Source organism: Scyliorhinus canicula, chromosome 7 (assembly GCF_902713615.1).
Source record: "Scyliorhinus canicula chromosome 7, sScyCan1.1, whole genome shotgun sequence".
Taxonomy (NCBI): Eukaryota; Metazoa; Chordata; class Chondrichthyes; order Carcharhiniformes; family Scyliorhinidae; genus Scyliorhinus; species Scyliorhinus canicula.
Genome location: NC_052152.1, coordinates 41,435,374 through 41,450,956, shown reverse-complemented (window position 1 = coordinate 41,450,956; position 15,583 = coordinate 41,435,374). Strand labels below are relative to the sequence as shown.

The following is a 15,583-nucleotide window of genomic DNA, read 5'->3' as shown; positions in this document are numbered from 1 at the left end:
AAAATGGTGAGTTCTGGTTATGAGGGCTGGACTTCAGAATTCTAGATTCTGTGCTCTAGTGGCCTTTTGGCTAAGGCAAGGGACCTTTCTGCCTTTGCAAACATTCAGGCCTCGATACCAAACTCCAGCTTCATTCATTGTCTCACTTGGTGAATTCAACTGCATTCACAGTGTTAAAACAGGTAAAGGATAAAACATTAAAGGTATAGAGGATCATGGGCTTCGGCCTTCAAAGCCTAGTAAACTTCTAAGACTACCATGTCATAAAAATGGAATTTAACATTCAGTAGCTGTAAATTAATGGCTCTACATGACATAAACATTCCTTTATTACAAAACACTGTATCCTCTGGCTTGCAATGGAGCACTGTCAGGGAAGCATGCAATACATATGAGAAACAGAATGAATTGTGGCTCTTGGACATGAGAAACTATAGGGCGCGATTCTCCGCAAATGCAGAGAGTCGTAAAGGCTGCCATGAAACCGGCCGTGTTTCACGGCAGCCTCCGCGCCCCTTCCCGGGACCCGATTCACCCCCCCGGTCGGGGCTAGCATCGCGGCCCCGGGAAGAACGGCAGTGCGGGCTTAGCGAACGTTCGCTAAGCCCGGCCGCCAAGACTCACGGCGGCTGACGCGCATGATGACATCAGCCGTGCATGCGCGGGTTGGACGGCTCCAACCCGCGCATGTGCGGATGACGTCATCGCGCATATGCGTCAAACCCGCGCATGCGCGGTCCGTCATGCCCCTCAGCCGCCCCGTGGACTGATCCTGCGGGGCGGCGGAGGGACAAAGAGTGCGCGGGAATCGGACCCGCTGCCCGCGATCGGTGCACACCGATCGTGGGCCCATGCCATGGCCGTGCCAATCGGTGGCATGGTTGTGCAGAACAGCACTTTGCGGCCGTTTTCACGAACTGTGATAGCAGGTGTGTTTAAATTCGTGAAAACGGTCGTAAAGGCCTGGGAAATTGGCCCATCGGATAGGGAAGAATCGCTGCTCGCCGTACAAAAACGGCGAGCAGCGATTCGTGTCGTGGGGCGGCCGTGGGGGGCGGAGAATCGCGCCCATATTTCTGTTTGAATCCAATGCATTATATACTAGTATCTCTTCTGTATTTTACGTCCATTGCATTTAGAAACTTAGTGAAATAGTGCAGTTCTGTGTTTGAAATAGACTTTATTTTCAATGGAAACCTTGATAAAAATGACTTAGAGTTCTCATAAGCTTTCCCAATTCAATTAAAGTTTTGGGTTCTGGCAACTTTGAATTTAATAATTAGGGAAATTTGCATGACAAATGAGTATGGGTTATTCACATTGCTTAGGGTGGACATCAGGACTTCTGGTGACGACAATGTGCTGAGCACGTCGGACCTGCAAAATAGTCACTTTTCAATGAAAACTTGCCAAAAAACGTAACAACTCATTCCCCAACCTTAGTCAGTCAGAGGAAGGAAGAAAGAGAGGGGGAATATAGGAAAAGATTCCCGGAAAAAGCCAAACTAGGGCCGAACACAGACCAGGAGTTGAAGGGCCAGGAATGGCCACACTCGGACAAGCCAATCAGAGCACAAAGCTTCGGTGAAGGAAGACATCCTTCACTGAGGCACTAAGGGAGCACCAGCAGGAGATAAAGGCCGAGATAAAAGCGGACATTGAGGCCGCGATGACCAAGACTCTAGCCCAAATACAGCTCACCCTGAGCAGAGTGGAGAAGAGATTGGAAGCCCAAGAGGCTACCATCAAGGACATGGAAAAGGCCACAACTGACCAGAGTGATCTGATCGTGATGTTGGAGAAAGAGATGGCGAGGTTGGTCACGACACAGGGCAGTCTCAGGGTGAAATAGAGGATCAGGAGAACCGCTCAAGGAGGCAAAACCTGTGGATTGTGGGCCTTCCAAGGGGAATTGAAGGCAGGGACCCTCGGTCTATGTGGCCGAGATGCTGGGCAACCTGGTGGGAAGAGAAACTTTCCCCAACGCACCAGAAATAGACAGGGCACACCGGTCTCTGGGCCCGAAACTCAAAGCCGGGTACAACCGAGGGCAGTAATAGCCAAACTCGGTCACATACCAAGGCAAGGAACACTTTTTTATAGCCCCACCTGAGGCAGGCAAGTTTGTCGTGGAATGCGGGCTGGAACAGCGACAGCAGGGGAAGCGATAATGGGCTCCTGGCAAGGAACAACAGCATGGCGACGTGCCGATGAATGTGGGGGGGGGGGGGGAAGGAAGCACCTCAGCCACCCACCCTTCCCTCCCTCCCCCCCCACCCCCAACATACCCTGAGCAACAAGCAGCAAGCCACCACCTGTGGGCCCACTTCACACGGGAAACCGCAACCTCGTTCGAGAGAACGAGAGCAGCGGAGAAGGGAAAGCAGAGAGGCAAGCGAGAGGAGAGCAGGGTAAGGGGTGGAAAGAACGGTCAGGAATGACAGAGAGCAGGCAAGTGAGAAACAACACAGTAACTCCCGGGAGGGGGTGTCACCACACGAGCGGGAAAGCTAGCGCCGGGAGCATGCAACAGAGAAAGGCCGCAGCGCACCCCCGACAGGGGGGATGACTTCAGGCGGGGGGGGGGGGGGGGGGGGGGTGGAACACACAGCGGGGACGAGGGAGAAAAGGGGGGAAAGAGCTTGGAGAAGGGGGGGACAAAGTGGGGAAGCACGGGAAAGGGGGGATGGGGGGGGAAGGGGGTCTGGGGGGGACATAAGGAGGGGGGTAAAAATAGGACCAGAGGGGGGAGCGGCAAAATGGCTACAAAGGGCTGCAACCAGGGGCCCGGAGCAAGGAAGCATTGCAAGCAACTACCCCAGAACCGCCTCTGGGCGAAGGGAGACCCCGGAATACGGGGCAGGTCCACATGGCAGACGCTCAGCTGGCGGCCATTATGGGTGCCCCCTGGACAAAGAGAAACCCCGGAGCGCAGGGACCTGACCTCACGGGGACAGCAGTGACAGTGGCCATCTTGGACAGCCCCCTAACAAAGGGAAACCCTGGAGTGCAGGGGCACATCCACTAGGTCAATATGGTTAATCCCACAGGAACAGGGAGACAAAAAAAACCCACCAAGATAGTCACCTGGAACGCCAGAGGAGTCAACCATCCAGGGAAAAGATCCAGAGTCTTCACCCACCTACGAAATATGAAAGCCGACATAGTCTTCCACCAAGAGACACGCCTGGGAGAGCAGAACCGACAGTGGGTAAGAAAGGTCTGGGAGGAACAGACCTACCATTCCTGTTATGGGATAAGGGCCAGGGGGTTGATCAATAAGAGGACGATGTATAAGGCAACAAAGAAGGTTACGAACCTAGAGGGACGGTGTCATAATATACACACAAGTATATGATGGTGCACAGACAGACATAGATTGACACACTGGATGACCAATTAACACACAGAACACAGCAGCCAATCAGACAGGACACGGCCACTATAAAGCCAGAGGGCATTAGTTTTCCCGCTCTCTTGGGATGCAGCCTCTGAGGCAGCCAGAGCCCGTGAGCAACAACAAGAACATCCACCATGTGGTAGCATAATAATCTGGTCAGGTTAGCCTCAGGTCTCCAGTCAACTCAGCATAGTGTCAACCCACAGTTCAAGTATGTTTAACAGTTGGTAGTTCAATAAAATAGAATTGCATTTCTCCAAGTGTTGGAAGCCTGTCTCTCTCACTGCTATGGTAAATGCAGTCCTCGCAGACCCAACACATCAGACGGTACATCATGGTCAGCGGGGCCCTGTACAGGGCACCAGTAGTACTTGTTAACGTGTACGCTCCCAACTGGGACGATACAAAATTCATTAAAAAGATCATGTCGGAAATGACCGACTTAGCGATGCACCAACTGATCATGGGGCGGGGCTTTAACTGTGTACAGGACCCACGGACAGACAGGTCAAACCCCAAAACAGGGAAGACCTCGAACATGGCACAGGAACTCGGTCATTTTATGGAGCAGATGGGGGCGGTGGACCCCTGGAGGTACACACACCCAGGGGAGAAAGAGTTCTCCTTCTTCTCCCCAATGCCCCAATGGGGAAATCGGTGCTTCCAGGGTTGGTCAAAGCGGAATACTCCGCAATCGTAATCTCCGACCACGCTCCACATAATACGGTTGTGAGATTGGAGATGGGCAGTACCCAACACCCCACATGGAGGTTGGACACTGCCCCACTGGCCGACACGGCTTTCAGCGAGAGGGTATCACAGGCCATAGCGGAGCATACGCAGAACAACCAAAACGGGGAGGTCTCACCCTCCACATTCTGGGAGGCGCTAAAGGCCGTGATTAAAGGGGAAGTTACCGCCTTCAAAGCGCAAAGAGACAGGGAGGAAGGGACGGCTAAGCAGCAGTTGGTCAACTCAATACTGGAGGTAGATCGTAAATACTCCGAGGCCCTGACTCTAGAGCTCCTGCTGGAGAGGAAAAAGCTACAAATGGACTTTGACCTGCTCTCCACGAGGAAATCGATGCACCAACTCCGCCAGGCACGGGGGACCCGAGAGGAACACAGAGACAAAACCAGCTGCCTGCTAGCACACCAGCTGAGAAAGCAGGCAGCCACCAGAGAGTTTGCGCAAATTAGAGACAACAGAGGCACATTGGAAACAGACCCAGAAAAGGTGAATAAAACCTTTGAGGCCTTTTACCGGGGGCTCTACACCTCAGAGCCTCCAACAGGGGACTCGGGGTGAAACAGTTCCTCGACGGACTGGACATGTCAGTTATGGGGGAGGACAGGAAACGAGGCTTGGAAGCACCACCAGAACTGGGAGAGATCATGGACAGCTTTAGCTCCATGCTGGCGGGGAAGGTGCCGGGACCAGATGGGTTCCCGGCGGACTTCTATAAAAGAATTTGCGACAGCACTGGCCCCGCACCTGTAGGAGATGTTCACAGACTCGCTGGTGAGGGACACACTGCCTCCTACACTAGCACAGGCCTTAATCTCGCTTATACCCAAGAAAGACAAAGACCCAACAGAATGCCGGATATACAGACCCATCTCACTACTAAACGTAGACGCCAAAGTACGGGCCAAGATCCTAGCCAAAAGGCCGGAGACCGGTGTTCCAGAAGTGGTCGCAGAGGATCCAAATGGGCTTTGTCAAAGGTAGACAGCTAACATCGAACATCAGGCATCTGCTGAACATGATCATGACTCCATCCGGGAGGAGAATACCAGAGGTGATTGTCTCCCTGGACGAGAAAAGGCCTTCAACAGAGTCGAGTAGAATTACTTCATGGAGGTACTGGGGCGTATTGGGCTTGGAATAGGGTTCACCTCCTGGATGAAGCTCTTGTACAGCGCTCGCATGGCTAGCGTACGAACAAACAACACCCGCTCCCAGTACTTCCAGCTGCACAGGAGCACCAGGCAGGGATGCCCCCTGTCCACACTGCTCTTCACCCTAACAACCGAACCACTAGCGATCACTCTCAGAACAGCAAAAAATGAGAGAGGTATCCATGGAGGAGGCAAAGAGCAGAGTCTCGCTCTACGCGGATGACCTGCTCCTCCACATTTCGGACCCACAAAGCAGCATGGAAGGAATCATCACGCTCCTGAAAGAGTTTGGTGCCTTCTCGGGCTACAAACTCAACATGAACAAAAGTGAGATTTTCCCGGTGACTCCGCAAGGGTGAGGGACAGCACTGGTGGGCCTGCCGTTTAAACAAGCCCGACACACATTCCACTACCTGGAGATCCAAATAGCCCATGACGGTGGGGGTTCACAAGTGGAACCTGACTAGTCTGACAGAGGAAGTCAAAAAGGACCTGCAGAGATGGAACACACTCCCATTCTCCCTGGCGGGGAGAGTACAGACAATCAAAATGAACATTCTGCTCAGGTACCTCTTCCTACTTAGATCCATTCCCATCTATATCCCCAAGGCCTTTTTCAACTTACTTGTCAAATTAATCATGGCATTTGTATGGGGGGTGGGGGAAGAATGCTTGGATGCAAAAGAAGGTCCTACAGCAAACAAAGTCCAGGGGAGGGCTGGCCCTCCCAAACCTACAGTACTACCACTGGGCAGCCACAGCAGAAAGAGAGAAGGAGCCAGAAGCCGAGTAGGTGCCCACGGAGGAGGCTTCCTGCATGGGGACCTCACTCTGGGCCCACGCCACAGCGGCACTCCCATCTCCACCTAAAAAACACTCCAGCAATCCAGTGCTGGTAGCCACTCTCCAGACCTGGGACCAGTTACGGCAGCAATTCGGCCTGACCGAAATGTCCAACAAAGCCCCCATCTGCAACAACCATAGGTTCACGCCAGCACTCACTGACGCCACCTTTAAAAGGTGGAGACAGGACAGGGGGACACTGACAGTCAGGGACCTATACACCGAGGGCAGGGTCACAACACTGGACAAACTGAAGGGGAGATTCCAGCTAGCTAAGGGCAACAAACTCAGATACCTTCAACTTAAAAACGTCCGACGGAAGGAGACAAGAACGATCACGACCACCGTGACAGAAGCTACTAGAGGAATTACTGGATGCAAGCATTCTAGGTAGAGGAAACTGTAGCGACATGTATGAATTACTGATACAGAGGGCCGATACTGTACTGGATGCAATGAGGAGGAAATGGGAGGAAGACTTGGGGCTCGCAATAGGGTGGGAACTCTGGAGCAAAGCACTGCACAGTGTCAATTCCACCTCAAAGTGCGCAAGACTCAACCTAACGCAACTAAAGGTGGTACCTAGAGCCCACTTAGCAAGAACCCGAATGAGTAGGTTCTTCCTGGAGGTGGAGGACAGATGTGAACGGTGCCAAGGAGGCCCAGCCAACCACGCCCACATGTTCTGGTCTTGCCCCAGACTTGCGGGGTTCTGGATGGCCTTCTTTAAAGCAATGCCCAAAGTGGTGGGGATGAGGATGGAGCCATCCCCAAAAGTGGCAGTCTTCGGGGTATCAGACCAGCCAGATCTCTTCATGGGGAGGAGGACGGACCCCCTTGCCTTTGCATCCCTGATCGGCAGTTGTAAAATTCTGCTCGGCTGGTGGTCAGCAGCACCCCACCCAAAGCTGCAGACTGGCTGTCCGACCTATCAGATTCTCTCCAAACGGAGAAAATCAAGTTCGCCATCCGGGGGTCGGAAGGGGTCTTCGTCGGAACATGGGAGCCATTTACCCAACTGTTGCGGGACCTGTTTGTGGCCAACGAAGAAACAAATAAATAATCAAGTAGCCAAGAGCCAGTGAAAAGTAGCCAAGACACGAGAAAAGAGAGGGAAGGGAGGGAGGAGCCGGGTGGGAGGGCAGGCGCGGGGGGAGCAGTGCAGGAATGGGTAGCCAAACGCAGATGAAAAGAACGGGGAGCTGCAGAGAGGGAGGGGAGGGGGAGGAGGGGGTGAGGGGGGCAGAGAAGGGGGGCAAAGGGGGGGGGCAGGGAAGGAAGAAGGACAAGGGGAGGAGAATAATAGAGGGGAGGAAAGAGGAGGGAACACAAACAGGAAGGCGAGCATGCGAAACGACAACGACCACAACAAACACAACAGAGTAAAAGAGAGTAAGTAGGTACAGGAGGAAGGAACGACAGGCGGCCAAAGCAGAAGCAAACGCACCAAACAAAAACGTAAACCGACCGGGTGAAGCAAAGAACATCAGGTGCACCATCCAGGCGCCCCTCCCACCCAGCTTTGATCTGCCTGTTCTGTATACATTTTTTTTAAAAACAGAAAGGAAGTGGGGGGGGAGAAAGCCCGGCCAATGGTATGTATAATTCAATTTTCTCTTCATATTTCTCTGTATATACACTTCTCCTGTTTTTATTTTCCGACCATTTGGTCTTTTAGTTACGCCCTGGCACCCGCACGTGATTCTCCCACCCCCCCAAAACGGCGTGCCGAGTTTTACGACAGGCCGCTTGGAGAATCGCCGCTCACCGTCGAGCGGTGATTCTCCGGCCCGGATGGGCCGAGCGGCCTGCCCAATCCGACCGGTTCACACCGGCGCCAACCACACCTGGTTGCTGCCGGCATGAACAGCGCGCGATCGCTGCGTGTGCGTCCTGTGGGGGTGGGGAGGGGGGGGGGGGGGGGGGGGGGGGAACACTCCGGTTTTCACTCCGGCGTCGGCACTTTCTCTCCCATTGGGAGAATTTCGCCCCAGTCCACATAAATGCAAGTTGTGTTCTATGAACTTGCTGACCAGCATAAATGTTATATCTGAAAGTGCTAAACAATTACAGTAAATGAAGATTGCTCTGGAGGTACTGCTCATTGAGTTGATATTTGCAGACTCGCAATGCAAATTATTGTTTGCAACAGACTGGATCAGGTGCTGAAGCTATACTTTCCTGTCTTTGGTTTAAAAAAGTCTAAAAACAGCAGAAATAAATTAATGAAGCGAATAAATTAAAGCAATTTTTAAAATTTGAGTCAGTGAATGGCAGCACACAGTGAGATTTGTGACACACCGTGATATTTTATCCTCTATAGAACTGTGCTCGCCAATTCAACTCATCCTATTAAATAGATGTTTATGTCTGTTATTCTCTGGTTTATGGTATTTGAATTCTGTGATCCTGGAACTTTAGAAATGCTATTGCTTCATTGTTAGATGAAGCCTAAATCAGAGCATCAGGATCCTTTATATTACTTCAGAAATACATAAATGGATGGGGATTCTGATCAAAATTCAATAGGAATTGCCTTGCAGAAGAGAATAACACACTCCAATCTCACCTTTGTTAACAGGAAAATGAAAACTAACTGCTGGCTGACAAACTCTCAGGTTAACATTGGAAGTGTACTCTCCACAAGTCAACACTTAATAGCACAATACAAAATGATTGGTCAATGAATATCTGTGTAGCCCTTGTCCCTGGCAATTAGAATAATGGCACTCAGAGAGGCTGTGTATCTGTTTCACTCCATTTGACTAACATGCAGAGAGATATGCAGGAACAAGAAGTAAACATACATTCTGAGGGTGAGAAATAACAAGTAATAAAAGATGCTCTGTCGCAGCAACATTTCAGCACTGTAATTTCAATATGATGATACATCATAGTATCTACCACATATTCCGGTTCCCATTCTAGCACCAATATCATAGCATCAATTCAGAACAAAACATACTTGCATTATAACACAAAACTATTTCCATTTTATTGATTAAGTAGAGTCTATTTGATTGTAGTCCCTTTGACCTGTCACGTAATTCAATGAAAATTTACTCATTTTAAAAAATATCTCAAGTTATTTTAGCGCTTCTCCTTCGTCGACATAAATCTGTTTAAATGGACAGGCAATCTGTTTAACTCTCAAGTCTCGCTCCAATATTTCTTCAATTTTGACGGCCGTAATGTTGGTTAGATATTTGCTTTTAAAGCCAAAAATACCGGCCACGTTTAACTAAATGGGAACAAAGTTTCATTGCGAGCACGTTTAGCCGTGTGTTTCCAGTGCTGAGAAACACAAGACTATGAAAAGCGATTCACGTTTGATAAGGGGCCTCAATGGGGGACATGCAGCCAAGGCCGTAAATAGCCTCGTGAGCCAGAGCTCACAAGTGTAGTGAGAGATTGGGACACCATTTTTAATGGTGATCAGACCCATGCACAAAATGTCAGCTTGGCACCTTGGCAGTGCCAACCTAGCAATGCCCATGACATCTGACAGAGCCACCTGGGCACCTTGGCAGTGCCAGGGTGCCACCCTTCCAAAAGGGCATGCACCTGGGGACCTCCAGTCTCCTAGGGGTCCCCCTTGTGTGGCAAATAGCACTCACCTGAAATTTCCAAGGCACAGGAGATTGCTCCCACGCCTTGGTAACTCAGGCATCTGCACATTAAAGTGAGACTAGCCGTTTTACATTGATATGCAGATTTGCTAAAAAGTAATCCCGCCGATAATGGGCAGGATTTACATCGCAACGTTTAGCTAGATCACACGAGGCGTTGCAAATTGGGTAGATCCCGAGAACAGGGTCTCCTGGCTTTTATTGGCCACACTGCACTGCGGCACACTGCTTTTCTGGAGCAGAGTGGCCATTAAATCACGCCTAAAGTGTTAGATGCTAGAGATAGATAGTTAAAGAATACTAAATCAGTGAATCTCCACTGCTGGTGGGAGAGAAGGGGAGGGTGTGACGTAGTGGAATTGTCGCTGAACTAGTGATCCAGTAACCCAGGCAGGTGGTGGGATAGTCAATACAAATCTGGAATTAAAAGTCTAATCGTGACCTCGAAACTATAATCGGGAAAAACCCATCCGGTTCACTAACGCCGTTTAGGGAAGGAAATCTGCTGTCCTTATTTGGAGTGGCCGACATGTGACCCAAGACCCAAAGCAATGTGGTTGTCTCTCAAATGGCTCAGCGAATCACACAAGTTATCAAGGGTAATAAGGGGTAAACGTTGGCCAAGCCAGCAGCAATGCCCACATCCTGCAAATAAATAATAACATTTTAAAAAATCTACAACGGTTATCTTTCAAAATTCATTGATTCCTTTCCTGCTTTTTCAGAACTCATCAAATCATGTCAGTGCTGGGAAATCAAGGCATCAAGCTTTCTATTTTACTGCATCTTCTCCTCAATGCAGGTGAGGGACCAGACAATGTTTTCTTCCAATTCACATTCAAATGTTGCAAAAATATTTTGGGGTTTTATTCCTGTGAAGTGTTGTTTTATAACTGCTTAAACCTGTTCAGTTGCAATGGATGTTCCACCAGACAGGTTGACTGAGTTTTCTCTTTCAGATGCTGATTTAATAACAATGTGCAAGCCCAGAATTGTCTGCTTTAATTTCATGTTTCCAGAATGGTTTTAATGCAGGCTGCAGCACTGCTAATTTTTTCAAAAGCAGTCTCTAGTGATGTTGCCGTTCTTTAAATGTATTAAAAAGTGAAATGATTAAAAAAAAGTGAATTTGGTCTGATGCACTATCAATTACGACGAGACGAGAGTAGAGTGTACTCGAGGCTTTATTACGCAGAGATGTGTAGCCTCCCACAGCTGGTGCCGATGGAGGGGCGGGGCCCTTTGAAATCAACGCTGAGGCGTTCAAAGGGGCGAGAGGCCCTCCAGGTGCGCTGATTCTGGCCGGTAGAAGTGCGGTTTGCACTCCGCGCAGACCTGGCAGTCTCTGGTGATCGCCCTGACTTTCCCGATGGAGTAGGGCAGATTGCGGGCCTTTATGAAGTGAAAAAAACGGGTGACTCCTGGGTGACAGAGATCGTCGTGCAGGGTCCGGAGTCGGTCCACTTCTGCGTTGGCACATGTACCGCGGGACAGGGCATCGGGGGGGGGGGGGGGGGGGGGGGGGGTTCGTTGAGCTTACCGGGGCAAAACAAAATCTCATAGTTGTAGGTGGAGAGCTTGATCCTCTACCTCAAGATCTTATCATTTTTGATCTTGCTCCGCTGTGTGTTGTTAAACATGAAGGCAATCGATCGTTGGTCAGTGAGGAGAGTGAATCTCCTGCCGGCCAGGTAATGCCTCAAATGCCGCACAGCTTCAACGATGGCTTGGGCCACCTTCTCGACGGAGGAGTGCCGAATTTTGGAGGCATGGAGGGTGCGTGAAAAGAATGCCACGGGCCTGCCTGCCTGGTTGAGGGTGGCGGCCAGAGCGACGTCTGATACATCGATCTCAAATTGGAAGGGAAGCATCTCGTCGACCGCATGCATCGCGGCCTTGGCGATGTCGGCCTTGATACGGTTGAAGGCCTGGTGAGCCTCGGCCATCAGTGGGAAAACAGTGGAGTGAATAAGTGGGCGGGCCTTGTCCGCATAGTTAGGGACCCACTGGGCGTAGTACGAGAAGAACCCCAGGCATCGTTTGAGGACCTTGGGGCAATGGGGAAGAAGGAGTGCCATGAGGGGGCGCATGCGATCGGGGTCGGGCCCTAGAACCCCATTTCGAACCACATAGCCGAGGATGGCTAAGCGGGTTGTGCTGAACACGCAATTCTCCTTGTTGTAGGTTAGGTTGAGGAGTTTGGCGGTGTGGAGGAATTTGGAAAGGTTAGCATCGTGGTCCTGCTGGTCGTGGCCACAGATGGTGACGTTATCCAGGTACGGGAAGGCGGACCGCAGTCCGTACCAGTCAGCCATTCGGTCCATCTCTTGTTGGAAGACCGAGACTCCGTTAGTGACGCCGAAGGGAACCCTAAGGAAGTGGTAACGGTGGCCGTCCGTTTCAAACGTGATGTATGGGTGGTCCGCCTTGCGAATGGGGAGCTGGTGGTAGGCAGACTTTAGGTCCACCGTCGAGAAGACCCGGTACTGTGCAATCTGATTGACCATATCAGATATGCGTGAGAGGGGATACGCGTCGAGCTGCGGGTACCGGTTGATGGTCTGACTGTAGTCAACGACCATCCTGTTTTTCTCCCCAGTTTTTACAACTACCACCTGGGCTCTCCAGGGGCTGTTGCTGGCCTCGATAATACCTTCCTGCAGCAGCCGCTGGACCTCAGACCTGATGAAGGTCCTGTCCTGGGCGCTGTACCATCTGCTCCTGGTGGCGACTGGTTTGCAATCTGGGGTGACGTTCGCAAACAGTGAAAGCGGGTCGACCTTAAGTGTCGTGAGGCCGCAGACAGTAAGGGGTGGTAAGGGCCCGCCAAATATCAGGGTTAGGCTCTGGAGGTTGCACTGGAAGTCCAGGCTGAGTAGAAAGGCAGCGCAGAGGTTGGGGAGAATGTAGGGGCGGAAGCCGCTGAACTCTGTGCCCTGGATGGTGAGGGTGGCGGTGCAGTACCCCCAGATCTCCACGGAGGCCAGGCAGATTTTCTGGTAAATGGGGTGTACTGTGAGTGAGCAGCGCCTTACCGTATCGGGGTGGATGAAGCTCTCAGTGCTCCTGGAGTCCAGAAGGCAGGAAACCTTGTGCCCGTCGACCTTCTCTGTCGTTGACGTGGTCGCGAGGTTGTGCGGTCAGGACTGGTCAATCATGATGGAGGCGAGATGTGGCTGGTCGGCGGCGGTTGCTGGCGATGAGCAGCCCGACGAGCAGGGATCCTGAGGCGGGGAAGATGGCGGCGCCCAAGGGGCGCACGTGTCCTGAGGGAGGCAAGATGGCGGTGCCCATGGGCCGCATGTGGGGGGTGCAGGGACAATAGCGGCGATCGAGCGGGCCTGGCACACAGCAGCAAAATGTCCTTTCTTCCCGCAGGCCTTGCAGAGCGCGCTCCAAGCTGGGGTTGGCTGGGGGCGGCCGCTGGTGGGTCCATGATGGGGTGTTCGCTGGCAGGGTCCACCATGCCCAGGAGGGGTGGGCCGTGCAGTCGGGGGCATACGCCTGTACATTGCGGGAGGCGATCGTGAGTGAGATCGGTAGCTTCTTGGTCGCTGCAAGGTCGTGGGTAGCCCCTTCTAAGAGGCGCTGACAGATGTACGCTGACCCTATGCCAGTAACGAACACGTCTCTAATTACAAGTTCAGAATGTTCAACGGCCAAAACGACCTGGAAATCGCAGTCCCTCGCAAGGGTGTGCAGGGCACGCCAGAAATCTTCCACAGACTCATCGGGGAGTTGATGCCGCGTGGACAGGAGGTGCCTGGCGTAGATTTTGTTGGTCTGCTGAGCGTAGTTCTCCTTCAGTAGTGTCATGGCCTCAGCGTAGGTAGGTGCGTCCTGGATGAGGGGAAAGATATCGGAGCTCAGCCACGTGTAAAGCATCTGGAGTTTCTGTGCCTTTGAGGGTGGTTCTGTTGCAGATCTGATGTATGCCTCGAAGCAAGCTAGCCAATGTGCGAAGGCCGACTTGGCGTTGTCTGCTTGAGGGTGCAGCTGCAGGCGATCAGGCTTGATGCGGAGATCCATCGTTGTAAAACCTCTGCGTAATAAATTGATGCACTATGAATTCCGACGAGACGAGAGTAGAGAGTAATCGAGGCTTTATTATGCAGAGATGTGTAGCCTCCCGCAGCTGCTGCCGAAATGGCTGCAGCTCGGAGAGCCAACACATTTATACTCCGCCTACTGGGCGGAGCCAGCAGGCAGGGATCTACCCCCGTACCTGTAGTACAGGGGCCTTACCGTAATACACCTTATATACGATATATACAATACAACAATACAACAGTGGTGACTACCACATGGTCTATATACCCATTCTAAAAGTGTGGCATTTGGGGTGAGGCTCTGCCTCCTCACAGCGAGGACCAAAAGATCCTGATTTTTGAGGAAGTCCTTGGGGTTTTCCCATGTGTCCTGACCAATCCCTCAGCCAACATCGCTAAAATCAGAGCAAAAGCAAAATACTTCCAGGAGCTGGACTCGGAAAGAAGAGCAGAGGATGCTGGGAAAACTCAGTCTGGTAACATCTGTCAGGAGAGGAAATGCTGCAGAGGTTTCATAGATTATCAGAGAATTTACAGTGCAGAAGGAGGCCATTCGGCCCATCGAGTCTGCACCGGCTCTTGGAAAGAGCACCCTACCCAAGGTCAATACCTCCACCCTATCCCCATAACCCAGTAACCCCACCCAACACTAAGGGCAATTTTGGACACTAAGGGCAATTTAGCATGGCCAATCCACCTAACCTGCACATCTTTGGACTGTGGGAGGAAACCGGAGCACCCGGAGGAAACCCACGCACACACGGGGAGGATGTGCAGACCTGCTGAACTTTCCAGCATCCTCTGTTCTTCTACTACTAAAATCAGATGGTCCAGTCATGGTTTCATTGAGGTTTATGGAATCTTTCTGGGCTCGAATTGGCTGCAGCATTTCTTACATTCGAGCAGTAACTCAATGACGTTAGAGCGCTTTGAGTCATTCTAAGGCTGTGGAAGGTACTATATAAATACAAGTACTTGCATTTTTTCTTTCGCTGTGGAAGTGAAAATATATGAAGCTCTTTAGGAAGTGGTCAGTGCATTTAAAATTTCCTTTGGCAATGCGCATGTGCTGTCTCGGTGAAATTTACAACAGCTGATTTGCATTGCTAGTGCGCGGTTCAGAATCAGTGATAATTGGACAAGAATTGTTGGCCGCAGTTTTCCCACTATTTTGCGTCCGGAGTCAGTTCTGTTGCACCGGGAGCATTGCAGGAGAGGCCCAAATGGCCTTTGCACTGGTCGCAAAACTGCACGAGTCACCAGACATGTGGCTACAGGCGCAATCTGGATCACACCCTCACTGGGCTTGATCCAGGTAACGATATTTAAATGAGCCAAACTTTGTGCAGCCTGATTCAGGCCGCATTCTTCTGGCTCCTGGGTGTCAATGGCTGCACCGGTGAGGCCTCACCCAGGCTCATCAAACAGAGACCATGTGTGATGGCCATCCCGGGGGTCTTGGAGTGCCATTTAGGACATAGGACATAGGACAGTACATAGGACAGTACAGCACAGAACAGGCCCTTCGGCCCTCAATGTTGTGCCGAGCCATGATCACCCTACTCAAACCCACGTATCCACCCTATACCCGTAACCCAACAACCCCCCCCCTTAACCTTACTTTTGTTAGGACACTACGGGCAATTTAGCATGGCCAATCCACCTAACCCGCACATCTTTGGACTGTGGGAGGAAACCGGAGCACCCGGAGGAAACCCACGCACACAGGGGGAGGACGTGCAGACTCCACACAGACAGTGA

The 15,583-nt window shown here is 51.5% G+C and overlaps 1 protein-coding gene across 1 annotated transcript in view; it reads left to right on the top strand.

The window, feature by feature from the left end:
* LOC119969076 (tyrosine-protein phosphatase non-receptor type substrate 1-like) overlaps nt 1-15,583 on the top strand; it is a 164,100-nt gene that overhangs the window by 110,360 nt on the left and 38,157 nt on the right. The window contains exon 3 of the mRNA XM_038802278.1: nt 10,499-10,575. Within this exon, the coding sequence (XP_038658206.1) occupies nt 10,512-10,575 (64 nt within the window). The 5' untranslated portion in view covers nt 10,499-10,511. The remainder of the gene's footprint in view (nt 1-10,498; nt 10,576-15,583) is intronic.